This window comes from Lampris incognitus, chromosome 10 (genome assembly GCF_029633865.1).
Source record: "Lampris incognitus isolate fLamInc1 chromosome 10, fLamInc1.hap2, whole genome shotgun sequence".
NCBI classification, from domain to species: Eukaryota; Metazoa; Chordata; class Actinopteri; order Lampriformes; family Lampridae; genus Lampris; species Lampris incognitus.
This window is the reverse complement of record NC_079220.1, coordinates 27,735,718-27,748,824: the sequence shown is the minus strand read 5'-3', so window position 1 is coordinate 27,748,824 and position 13,107 is coordinate 27,735,718. Positions and strand designations below refer to the sequence as shown.

General features: G+C 44.9%; 1 protein-coding gene across 4 annotated transcripts in view; it reads left to right on the top strand.

The window, feature by feature from the left end:
* Window positions 1–12,875, top strand: part of ezh1 (enhancer of zeste 1 polycomb repressive complex 2 subunit) — a 37,323-nt gene extending 24,448 nt beyond the window's left edge. For all 4 annotated transcript variants that reach the window (XM_056287398.1, XM_056287396.1, XM_056287397.1 and 1 more), the window contains exons 11-20: window positions 822–1,006; window positions 3,707–3,798; window positions 4,852–4,880; window positions 4,981–5,106; window positions 9,609–9,787; window positions 9,894–9,989; window positions 10,131–10,212; window positions 10,300–10,380; window positions 10,478–10,562; window positions 11,398–12,875. In XM_056287398.1, coding sequence (XP_056143373.1) covers window positions 822–1,006; window positions 3,707–3,798; window positions 4,852–4,880; window positions 4,981–5,106; window positions 9,609–9,787; window positions 9,894–9,989; window positions 10,131–10,212; window positions 10,300–10,380; window positions 10,478–10,562; window positions 11,398–11,458 — 1,016 coding nt within the window. In that variant the 3' untranslated portion in view covers window positions 11,459–12,875. The remainder of the gene's footprint in view (window positions 1–821; window positions 1,007–3,706; window positions 3,799–4,851; window positions 4,881–4,980; window positions 5,107–9,608; window positions 9,788–9,893; window positions 9,990–10,130; window positions 10,213–10,299; window positions 10,381–10,477; window positions 10,563–11,397) is intronic.
* Window positions 12,876–13,107: the final 232 nt, after the last annotated feature.

The following is a 13,107-nucleotide window of genomic DNA, read 5'->3' as shown; positions in this document are numbered from 1 at the left end:
ACATGCACACACACTGTATGGTCGAGAGGATGCGTCACTTACAGTAACCCGCGTCCCCCCATACGCACGCACACATGTGCACACACATGCACATGCACCCACACACACACACATGCACACAAACACTCGTCTTGTTCTGCAGAAAGCCTGTCTGAGCTGTCTCTGACCGCTGTATTTCAGAAAAAGAAGAACAATTGGCCCGAGATGAAAGTTTTGAAAGATTTACTGCGCCTCCCTGTCTCATCTGACCTCCTCTTCAGTGCCCGCCACTCTCTCCCTACCATTAAAAGAAGCCCACTGTCAGTGGTTGTTGTGTTTTTTGCCTGTTTAAAACCCCATAAGAAACGTGGTCATTCCTCAGCCCCTGCTTCTCATTTCTTCTTCTCTGAATGACGTCTTGGTGTGCAGAGCAAGGGCAGGGAAACGAGGCTCTTTAATCCTCTTCACCTCCGTCTCGTGCTTATAGACTGCTTGAACTCTGCTACATCTCATTTGGGATACGTCTGACACCTGGCGGATGACTCAGCAATCTCTCTGAGTTACTCAGATGATGTAAAAAAAAAAAAGAGGGAGAGAGGAAAAACACAGATTGATGAGCAGATTAATAAGTATTCCCAATGCTGGAACAAGTGGCCTCAACAATGCTGCATTCAGCTTGTTGCCAAGCAACATTCAGCTATTTACCATCAGCAGTGTGAGTGTGTGTGTGTGTGTGTGTAATCTCAAATATCTGCAAAACTGACATGAACCTCTATGACCCTTTGTGTGTGTGTGTGTGTGTGTGTGTGTGTGTGTGTGTGTGTGTGTGTGTGTGTAAATAGAGGGGAACTCACGCTGTCAAACTCCCACCAAACTGCGTCCAGGGGAGGAAGACAGGGACCAGCAGGCTGAGTGTGTAGTCCAGTGGACGGGGGCGGAGCAGTCTCTGTTCAGGGTGTTGCATGGTACCTACTACAACAACTTCTGTTCCATCGCCCGGCTCATTGGTACCAAGAACTGCAAACAGGTGAGACGGCCGGCTGCTGCAGACCACACCCCACTAAACTATCGCCTCCGATTAAAGATTAATGTGGCAAAATGTCATGGACACACATGTTTGATGAGGGTGCAACAGCTCATTTATGGAGATACACAACGGCATAGTAAAAAACATGATAAAAGACTGAAAATGAACATCTATCTAATGCATGCTTGATGCATGCTCAGTAATCCAGGTAAGAAAATCAAAGAAGATTGAATCAGTTCATGTATCTGTCTATAAACGTTGTATCCAGATGAACTGATTCAACCTTCTTTGATCTATCTAATAGATTTTCGATGGGGAGGCTCGGGTGTGACTCTTTTTTAGGAAATGCAGATGGGGTTTAATCTGTCTCGAACCGACTAGGCTTAACCTGAGACAGGAGTGACTGCACCATGCTTGCCACAATTACATTCACATTTCAGGCAGAAAGCTGAAAAACGTTCTTTGATGCTGCTTGTTTTGACAATGAGTGCAGCCATAGAAAAGAAGTAGTTTCCTTCTTCCATCACCAAAATTACAAGGCACCAAAAACCAGGAATTCTGCAACGGTAGAGCAATCATGTCAGGAATCAGGAACACTTTATTTGCTATAACGATATTTCGTTTCCCCCAGCCCACAGCAGTGCAACACAAAGACAAAACACATATCCAAATACTACAAGAACTTCAAGAACACACATATCCAAACTAACACATATATCCAAACAAAACAAAAAAATCACTGTCCAAGGGAACGAACGCCAGCCAGGATGACTGTTGGAACTGCGGGTCTGCATGGGCTAGCAGTTAGCTTAGCCTGCCCCACTTCCATGTCCTGTCAGACAACCCTCAGTGCTTCCACCTTGGGCGCAGTTCCAGGCAGGGGCCATGACCCCTGGGCCCACCGGTCGCAGCAGACCAGGCTCCCCCAGCCAATCCAACGCCAGCTCTCCCAGCCAGACACCCTCAACACACCTCCTCGCACTCCACACGATCACACTAAAAACACCACAGTAAATGCCAGGCGAGGCCACCGCCAGACCGCCCTCGGTGTTATCGGAACTGCCGGTCTGCGTGGGCTAGCAGTTGGCTTAGCCTGCCCTGCTTCCGCATCCTGTCAGACCGCCCTTGGTGTTTCCTCTGCGGGCACAGCTCCAGACAGGGCCATGGTCCCTGGGCCCCCAGGGCACAGCAGATCAAGCTCTCTCAGCTGATCCAGCACCAGCTCTCCCAGCCATCAAACAAAGACAAAACCTAAATGCAGATGTGGACAAAGACACTGCATGGATTGTACTGGGTGAGGCCGCCGCAAACATGAATTTGTGCCGCCATCTTCCCACACTGGAAGCGGGAAGAGCAAACTGATGAAGATAAACATGAAAGGCACAGATTATTTTCATCACGATATCTTTTTATTATGATGAAACAATAGCCACTTTTTTTTTAAACAATGAAACAAATGAGCCGCTGTGGCGACCCCTAATGGGAGCAGCCGAAAGTAGTAGTAGTAAACAATGAAACAAATCGTGTCTCTTTTGAAATGAAGGGAGTTATTTTCATGTCTATTTTAGAAATATTAAGTGGTCAAATGTGAAGAAATTACTTTTTTTTTCTTTTAACCATATTTAATGCAAAGCATTTCGGGAATGACTCTCAAATTAACAACAAACCTACTTTGCAGATGCCTGGTGTCGTTACAGCATTGCAACACATGTATCCCACGGCTGTGGTTTTATGGTGTGAATAATTGAGGTGACTACAGAGAGAAAGGCATGTGGTGCCATAAAGTGAGATTCTTACCAGATGTGACATCTGTCATACTGCCTCATGATATAGTCATTTTCTCTTGGCTCGGGCGGTGCTGGGACCACCTTAGACACACTCAGCCTGGGCATCAAGCAAGCTGTGCAGGGAGGGTTATAGAAAACACATTGCACAGATTACAACACAAAATATATCAAATCTCAGTGTAACGTGCAATGAGACATTGACAAAAGATGATGATCTGGTGCTGACATGTTAGTGCAGTTTTGCCCCTATGGACCCCACCACCCCCTTACTTTCCATGCACTGTTGGGGCTGTCTGGCATGGCCCTGCTGTCCTTCCGATGGCTCCGCCTACTGTTTGAGTGGAAATGCTGAAACCAGCTGCATCATAATGTGTGTCTGTGTCCTAGGGAAGAGGCCAAATCTGGGTTTTGGCAGTCAGAGACAGTTGAGCACTTATACAGTATGCATGCGTGTGTGTGTGTGTGTGTGTGTGTGTGTCTGTGTGTCTGTGTGAGTGTATGTGTGTGTCTGGCTGCAGCAGTGGAACTTTAATGGGGAAGGGGGCAGGATGTTCTATGGTCTAATCATAGTGATGTGCGTATCAGCTTGAGTAACTCCATGTTACACAATGACATTACTATGAAGAGTAGAGAATTTCGACACTGCTCCATATATTTTAGCGTGTTTAGATGTTTGTTTGTTTTTTTTTTTTACGTCTTGTTGCGGTTCTTAAAAACATCACAAGAGACTGTATATTTGCCCAGCAAGGTGGTGACTAATGGAAAATAACCATGGAAAACACAGTTCCACGCTTTTCTCATGGCTGTATTGTGTCTGTTGAGCCGCCAAGCTTTCAGCTTCAGGCATTTTATAAAGGTCATGATGTTGTTGTTATCACCGCAATTGCCCTTGTCCTCGTCGTTTACCCCCCAGGTGTACGAGTTTGCCGTGAAAGAGGTCCTGATCCATCGTGTCCCTCTAGAAGATGGAGGCATCTCTCCCCAGAAGAAGAAGAGGAAACACAGGCAAGAGAAAGCCCCTTTTGTTCTCCCTCTCTTGTCCATTTCTCAGTTTAACACTAGAGCAACCGGGATTTCACTCCTACCTAAAATGACCGTGGGCTGTCAAAATGACCACCAGTCTTTAAACTCTATATTCTGTCAGGATAAACACCCAGTTGAGATATCAGTGCATTGCATGTGTTAGTATGTCTGTTAGGAAACGACTGACACCAGAATTAACATTTTAACAACTATAATACTATTTTTAAACAATTTAAAATTAAGAGAGACATGGTCGAACTTGAATAGCAAAATTTAAAAAGTGAAAATATTACCTGAAAAACAAAACGGAAAACATATATTGCTAACCTAACAAATGTAACAAGGCCGATAAAATGTGAAATGTAAAAAAAAAAAAAAAGAACTGAAAATAAACATTGAAACAGTCCCAAACAACGACCGGAACTTAAAAACTACTAGAACAGTCATGGGCGGCCATTTTGACCGCTCATGGCCGTTTTAGGTAGATCTTATAATAACTTTTTTTTTTGTGTGCAGTTGATCTAAAACTCATTGTAATGCAAATATATGCAATTTTAGGAGTACTCAGGCAGTGGCAGGTCTGTATCTTTTCTTTTCTTTTCACAAAGTTATTAAACTTCGAAAATCCAAAACAGTCAAAATAAGCGGCTTGGCCGTTCTATAGTGTTAATGGTGACAGGATGTGGCAGTGGTGCAGGGAAAATTTTAGGACAACGAGATGAAATTGTAAAGATGTACTCGACCCACACTGCTCTGCGATCAGTCTATTCAGAAAAGCTGTGGACCAACTGGACTCCCTTAGGCTTTTATCCAGATTTGGTGGAAACATTGTTGAGTAACCAGAGGAGGAAATTAAATCAGCCTGCCAGTGTTTTCTTTTTATTTGTTTGTTTCTTTGGTCTTCCACTTTTAACAAAAGAACTTGGTTGGTTTCGCTCCATGCGGCAACGATAATGTCACACATTGCATTACAAGATAAACAGTTTTTGTTTTCCTTGTAATAAATCTGTTAATTGTGTCTCCATGGTGCGATAGGTTATGGGCGAAGATTCAGCTAAAGAAAGGTACGCTTGTCTTTTGAGATTATGTGTTGCTATGTGTCAGTGGTCCGCCCATTAATGAAAACCATGTAGTCTAAAAGGTCTCCATCCTCGTCTGCTCCAGACAACTCGTCCAGTCAGGTGTACAACTACCAGCCGTGCGACCACCCCGACCAGCCGTGCGACAGCTCCTGCCCGTGTGTGATGACCCAGAACTTCTGTGAGAAGTTCTGCCAGTGTGAGCACGAGTGTGAGTATTGCCCTGCACCCTCGCCTGTGTCAGACCACTCTCACGTAAGATACCCTGTACATATACACACAAGTACATGCCCACGTGTACACACAAATACATGCGGCATGGGCTCAGTTGATAGAGCAGGTTGTCCGGTAACGAGAGGGTTGCCGGTTCAATACTCGGCACCTGCTTTTTGCAAAAATGTTAAGGTGTCCCTGAGCAAGACGCCTAACCCCTAACTGCTCCTGATGAGCTGGTTGTTACTTTGCATGGTTGACAATCACTGTTGTATGATTTAATGAGACATTAATTAATTGTGAAGTACTATATAAATGCAGTTAATTTAACACACACACACACGTAGCACACACACACACAGCTTGCTCTGTGTTGAAATACTGAAAGGAACACAAGGGCACACTGTCAGAGATTAGAAACATGACTGTCATGAGTAGAACGATACCGGATCCTTACATAATGTTTGTAATTGGAATTAGTGGTAAACTAGGGTTGAGCTGCACCTTAAAAAACTGTCCTTTGTTTGTCCTCTTCTCTGGTGCAGTAGTCAGAGGAAAAGTTTCGGTGCAGCAAGGAAGGACTCACACACAATGAACAAAAAAGGAATTCAGACTGGAGTGTGGATATTAAATATTTCTATTTGTTACATTACAAGGCTGTACAGGCAGTGAAAAATGCGCAAAAGTGCAAAAGTTTCAGTCCATGTTGGACTTTCATCAGTGCAAAGAGAGCAATGCATGATGGGTCAACCTCTATGTAGGCTACTATACAGATGCACCTAATCAGTGAGCTTGACAACATTACTAGAGTTTTTTGCATGTACCAAATGTGGTATCCAACATGCTGGAAAAACAAGGAGACAACTTAGATTTCGAATCAGTGAACATAGAAGTGCTATCACACCGAGCTGATCCTGAATCAGCTGTTGCAAGACACTTTGCAGATGGCAGTCATTGTATTTCAGATTGGCATTCTGTGGCATTGACAGGAGGAGTCCTAATCGTAGTGGTGGAAATGTGGATCTAATTTTACTTCCGTGTGAATGCAGATATATCTTTGACCTTAAAATGCTACACCCTAGTGGCTTAAATGAAGAATTAGATATTTAACTTTTTTTGTGACTCAAATCTTATTGCCTTTTTATACTGCCGTGTCCCATTCTCAGTGTGGAAAAAAATATCTGTATGTATGTAGTATCAGGAATCAGGAACATTTATTTGTCGTTTCATTTCATGTATTCAAGTACATGAAATGAAACGAAATATCATTTTCCCCAGCCCACAGCAGTGCAACACAAAGACAAAAACACATCCAAAACCTACAAGAACAAACTGCAAAAAACAAACTACAAAAAGTACAAAATTACAAAAACGCGTGTATCCAACATATCCAAAGAAAGAAAATATTCACTGTGCAAGAGAGTGAACGCCAGCCAGGATGACTGCTGGAACTGCCGGTTTGCATGGGCTAGCAGTTAGCTTAGCCAGCCCCGCTTCCGCATCCTGTCAGACCGCCTTTTTTGTTCTCTGTGAGTTCAGTTTTTGTTCTCTGTCAGTAACTTGCTGCACTGAAATTGGAATTAGGCCTAATTTAGACTGCTCATTTAAATTAAGTAGCTATTGTTACATATTTACATCATATCCTGATTGGAAGCTTAACATTGACATTATAAAATAGATGATTTTGCAGGGGTTCAGCAGAGCGGAAATTAGCTGATTCTAAACATGCCCCCCCCCTTTTTTTTTCTCTCCAATTGTACTTGGCCAATTACACCACTCTTCCGAGCCACCCCCTCTGCTGATCTGGGGAGGGCTGCAGACTACCACATGCCTCCTCCGATACATGTGGAGTCACCAGCTGCTTCTTTTCACCTGACAGTGAGGAGCTTCACCAGGGGGACATAGCACATGGGAGGATCATGCTATTCCCCCCAGTTCCCCCTCCCCCCTGAACAGGTGCCCCAACCGACCAGAGGAGGCACTAGTGCAGTGACCAGGACACATACCCACATCCTGCTTCCCACCCTCAGACACGGCCAATTGTGTCTGTAGGGACGCCCGACCAAGCCGGAGGTAACACGGGGATTCGAACCGCCGATCCCCGTGTTGGTAGGCAGCGGAATAGACCGCTACACTACCCAGACGCCCTACCTTCAGTCATGGTTTTAGTTAAGCAACAACCCAGAAAAGCGAGCTGACACATCAGATACACTTCAGACCTTTTATTAAAAGACTGATTTATTTTTTTAACACGTAAAAGGTGAAAGAACACGTCTTACTTCCATCTCTGTGGACGGTGTTTCTGTGAAATCCTACCTCAGGTGAAACCACATGGGCAAGACAAAGTAATGAAATATGATTGGTGGTGAGGGTGTAAAGAAATGTATATTTTGCCAATTTTCTTATCAGTTAGGATTATAGTGTTGATTAAAAACGCAAAATCTTTAACATCTTGCAACAGTATATATTACAATACATTACAGTCATTTAGCCAACACTTTTATCCAAAGCGACTTACAATAAGTGCATTTAACGTAGGAAATCAGGAGAACTACTTGTCATCAGAGGTCATAAGAGCATCTTCTCTCTAAACAAGCATCTAAGAGCAAAACCAGTGCTAAAGTAACAACGCAAGACAGAAAATTTTTTTTTAAATGAGTGAATACAATAAGTGCTAAGAACAAGTAACAGGGTAGTAGTTCTTGAAGAGGTGAGTTTTCAACCTGCGCCGAAAGATGGGCAGCGACTCCGCTGTCCTGACATCAGTGGGGAGTTCATTCCACCACTGTGGGGCCAGGACAGAAAAGAGCCGTGACCGGGTCGATCGGCAGCAGGGGCCTGTGAGCGATAGGGCAACCAGGCGTCCTGAGGCAGCAGAGCGAAGTGGTCAGGCGGGGGTGTAGGGCTTGACCATGGCCTGGAGATAGGAAGAAGCTGTTCCATTCACCGCCCTGTAGGCTAGCACCAGAGTCTTAAACTGGATGTGAGCAGCTACTGGGAGCCAGTGTAGGGACATGAGACAGGGAGTTGTGTGGGCGAACTTAGGGAGGTTGAACACCAGACAAGCTGCAGCTTTCTGAACAAGCTCCAGAGGTCTGATGGCCAACGCCGGGGCGCCGGCAAGGAGGGAGTTGCCGTAGTCCAGCCGGGAGATGACCAGAGCCTGGATGAGCACCTGTGCCGTCTCGTCGGTGAGGAATGGGCGAATCCTCCTTATGTTATAGAGGAGAAATCTGCAGGAGCGAGCAGCCGATGCAACGTTTGCAGCAACCGACAGTTGGTCGTCCAGGATCACACCCAGATTCCTCATATTGTTAAATGCCCACACTCACAAACACCCCCTCCCCCAATCTATGCAGATGGTTCAGCTGAATGTGGCACTAAATGCTGCACATCTAAAAAGTTTGTTGAGGTCACATCTCAGTGAAAAATGTGTTTCCTTTGCAAAGCTCTCTGTGGTTATAGAGCCCTTTCATCAGGCCACAGAAAAAGGAGCAAGGCGGCAGGATGTAAAGTGATCCTGCAGTACTCTGGCAGTGGCCAAAGGAGAAACTGTCCTCCGGCAGGGGTTGATATGTTCACGCAACGCGCTAAAGGCACTCATCTCAGCACAAATGAGCCAGAAGCACTTTGTTAAATGGCCACACGGCGGTGGAATGTGTTTTGTGTTTTGCTTGCGAGAACCAGTGAGAAAAGGATAGTGTGAGATGGAGAGGAGAAGGTTTTGGCAGTGAATAAACAGTTTTGCCTCATTTGTTATTCTGGCGGGAATTCAGCCCCCCCAACCCCCGACACACTCACACACCCTTTTCCCTCATACCTCGCCTCTTCCCGTAGCTGCGGAGAGCCGAAGGCCAAACAGGAAGCAGCCCACGTTTTTTAATGTGTGTGTGTGTATGTATGTGTGTGTGTGTGTGTGTGTGTGTGTGTATGTGTGTGTGGGTTGTGAAGACTTGGAGAAAAATGAAAGGGATGTGACAGGCTCTGTGCCTGAGATACAACATCATCTACCCGATTGCTATGAGTCAGACAGCTCTAGGTAAACCACGCATGGTGATACACACACACACATATACATCCATACAGGGAGATGGAGGTTTGGTAGCAGAGGGAGAAGACAAATTCTGGGCACTGCTCCTTTGAAGGGATTATTTTCTCCTAGCAGACTGCTGTAGAGACATTTCAGTTCTTCCTTCTCCTGGATCCCATTTTCCGTTCATCTGCCCAGAGGCGTTGTGTCCAGCGCTGAAGAGCTGTACTGCCGCATTGCTGCCAGCAGAGGGCCAAGACTGTCTGTGGTGTTGTGTCTTTCTCAGCTGGCTGAGCCTCAGTGCACAGTCTGCAAATGTATTTAGGGAGAGATTTATTCTAATCCTTTAGTCCATCCACTTCCATAAAGCATGAACCAGGACTCTGTTTTATTTTTAGATAAAGCGGTAAGACTCCTCAACACATTTTTCTATTCAACCTCTAATGAATGTTGTGTCGATTGTTTTCAAGGTCAGAACAGGTTCCCGGGCTGCAGGTGTAAGACACAGTGCAACACTAAGCAGTGTCCCTGCTACCTGGCGGTGAGGGAGTGTGACCCGGATCTGTGTATGACCTGTGGGGCGGCCGACCACTGGGACAGCAAGGTGGTCTCCTGCAAGAACTGCAGCATCCAGAGGGGCCTGAAAAAGGTACCGTATACATTAGGAGACAAAAACACTTAAAAAAAAAAACACATGAAACAGTGTTTCCATGTCCCTTAGTTTGTGTTATTTTTATCTATGTGGCCTCTCTCAGCACCTGTTGTTAGCGCCCTCGGATGTAGCCGGCTGGGGCACCTTCATTAAAGAGCCTGTTCAGAAGAATGAGTTCATCTCAGAGTACTGTGGAGAGGTCAGTCTCAGTCCTGTCCTCACATCACAGCAGAGGCACCGAATCCCCAATCTCACAAGTTATGGTGGTTTAAAGTTATACTCTGGCGACAGTATTTGTTGTGTGTGTGTGTGTGTGTGTGTTTTGGGGGGGGGGGTTTAGCTGATATCCCAAGATGAGGCCGACAGACGTGGCAGGATCTATGACAAATACATGTCAAGCTTCCTTTTCAACTTGAACAATGGCAAGTATTTCTCTCTCCTCCTTCTGTGACTGCACTCGACCACAGCACCTTCAGGTTCAGTGATCCTTTATCTGTGCCTCTCAACAGATTTTGTGGTGGACGCCACACGGAAGGGGAACAAAATCCGCTTTGCCAATCATTCGGTTAATCCGAACTGCTACGCAAAGGGTAAGACTGAGCCTATTATGTTGTAAAATTGAATTGAGAGGATTGCTGCAGAATGGGACTGCTCTTTTGTTGGCTGACATGTTTGCTGCTGCTACAGTGGTGATGGTGAACGGAGACCACCGCATTGGGATTTTTGCCAAACGTGCCATCCTGCAAGGGGAGGAGCTCTTCTTTGACTACAGGTAAAATCACAGGTTGTTGTTGGTGAATTTTTTTGCTAAGTAGACTCTGGATCAGGGATGGGCAACATGATCCAGGAATGGCCTGTGTGGGTGCAGGTCTTTTTTTATTTTATTTTTTTGGATTTTTTTCTCCCTTTTTCTCCCCAATTGTACTTGGACAATTACCCCACTCTTCCGAGCCATCCTGGTCTCTGCTCCACCCCGTCTGCTGATCTGGGGAGGGCTGCAGACATGTCTCCTCCGATACATGTGGCGTCACCAGCCGCTTCTTTTCACCTGACAGTGAGGACTTTCGCCAGGGGGACATAGCACGTGGGAGGATCATGCTATCCCCCCCCCCCCCGAACAGGCGCCCCGACTGACTAGAGGAGGCACTAGTGCAGTGACCAGGACACATACCCACATTTGTGTCTGTATGGACGCCTGACCAAGCTGGAGGTAACACGGGGATTCAAACCGGAGATCCCCGTGTTGGTAGGCAATGGAATAGACCACTACACTACCCAGACACCCCAAACCAAGCAGTTACACAACTGAGTCTACAAATTAAGGTCGTTAGCAAAGACTGTTGGTTGACTAATAGAATCAGGTGTGTAACTGCTTGGTTGGAACAAAGACATGCACCCACACTGGCCCTTTCTGGATTATGTTGCCCATCCCTGCTCATCTTCGTCCTCTATAACATTTCTGAAGTGACGATACAGTTCCTCCCAGCCTCATTCAGAGTCAACAGTAAACACAATTTTACAGGGTTCAGACGATTTTCCATCACCAGTCTACATCTACGCTGTATACTGACTCGGGTCTCCCTCCTCTCTTCGTATTCCTCTTACAGATACAGCCAAGCCGATGCCCTGAAATATGTGGGGATAGAGAGGGAGGTAGACGTGACTTAGCTTCATCTGCTGCGTTTCCACAACACCCCATCAACTCCTGCACCAACCCGCGAAAGCTTCTGCCCCCCCCTCCCCCTTTTTAACCGACAGCATCACATCCAGCCAATGCTTGTCCCATCAGCAGTCACTGACTTGGTCCTTTTTGTTTCCTGACATAGAGCCCCTACCTGACTCCGGCGGGTCTCTTCTCACCCTGCCAGCATCATAACACCTCATTGGACGACAACACATCCTCCTCACAGCGTGCTCTCTCTACACCATCCCTCTGAACCACTCACACTGCATACAGCAAGTTTATGAACCTGAAAACTTTAGAAATGGCAATAATACTTACTAATACTCAGTATAACACAACACACCAACAGTATCTTATACTGAGTTTCTGTTTTTTTGGGGGGGTTGGTCAAAGCAAAGAGGCTGTGGTAACACGCCATGCTGTTTGTTACACTCGTGGGTTTTTTTTTTTTTTTTTTTTACTCTATACTTATAGCTGGGCTTTTGTTCAACCTCTCAATATGTAATGCGCGCTTTTACATTTTACCTTATGATAACAGTGGAATACAGTGCATGTGTTGTCTCTTGGATAAAACGAACCAGTTAACATTTTAGCCAGAGTTTTAGCTGTAGTCACATGCCGCTGTCTGGAGTCAGTCAGTCCTGTGTAGCGTCAGCCCCTGACTGTTGGTTGGCTCAGCCGTCACTGGCCCGGATCTCTTCACTTCATCACGCTCCTGCAAAGCTCTCTATGTTTGGACCTTCTCTGTGGCTGGCATCCATGCCGCTTCTTCATCGTGAAACAAAGTAGTTGTGCATTTTCTATATCATTGTCCTGCAAAGAATAGGCAAACCGGATGAGAAAACCGACTGACTGAATGTAAACTGTTGGTGATGGAGAGATCTCATTCCTCCTTTCATTTTACATTTGACATGATTAACCTTTGCTGGGGGTACCTGAGGCAATGTATGTGTACATCTAGCATTTACCATCAATATTTTAAGTTGTCATACTTCAGACTTTCTATTTACTGTAATAATGGATCAACTAATCCCGTACTAATAGCCTTCCTTTGAACCACATGTAATTGCCAAATAAGTCCACATCGGGTCAGCACGCCACAGCGTGGAGGTGTGGTGTCATATGCAGAGCTGTGTCAAGGCTAACCAATGTAAGGTCATGATCCTGGTAAAAAAAATGAATGAAACAATAATTATTTGACCAAATGCTAAAGTGCCCCACATGTGAATGTGAAATTCTTTTATTTTTCATTACATCTGGGTCTGCTTTTCACATCCTGATCTGTTAACATTAATGTCCAGTTTGAAATGAGATCTTTCTGAATAGAGATGACACAAAATGGAATTTACTGTTATGTACAGTGTATGCCTATAAAAATAAAACTTTAACTTTATACATTACAACAGGCATCTTGTCATTCTCAATCACTGAGCTGACCATCAACAGTCACCATACACATATATATATATATATATATATATATATATATATATATATATATATATATATATATATATATATATATATATACACTACCGTTCAAAAGTTTGGGATCACATTGAAATGTCCATATTTTTGAAGGAAAAGCACTGTACTTTTCAATGAAGATAACTTTAAACTAGTCTTAACTTTA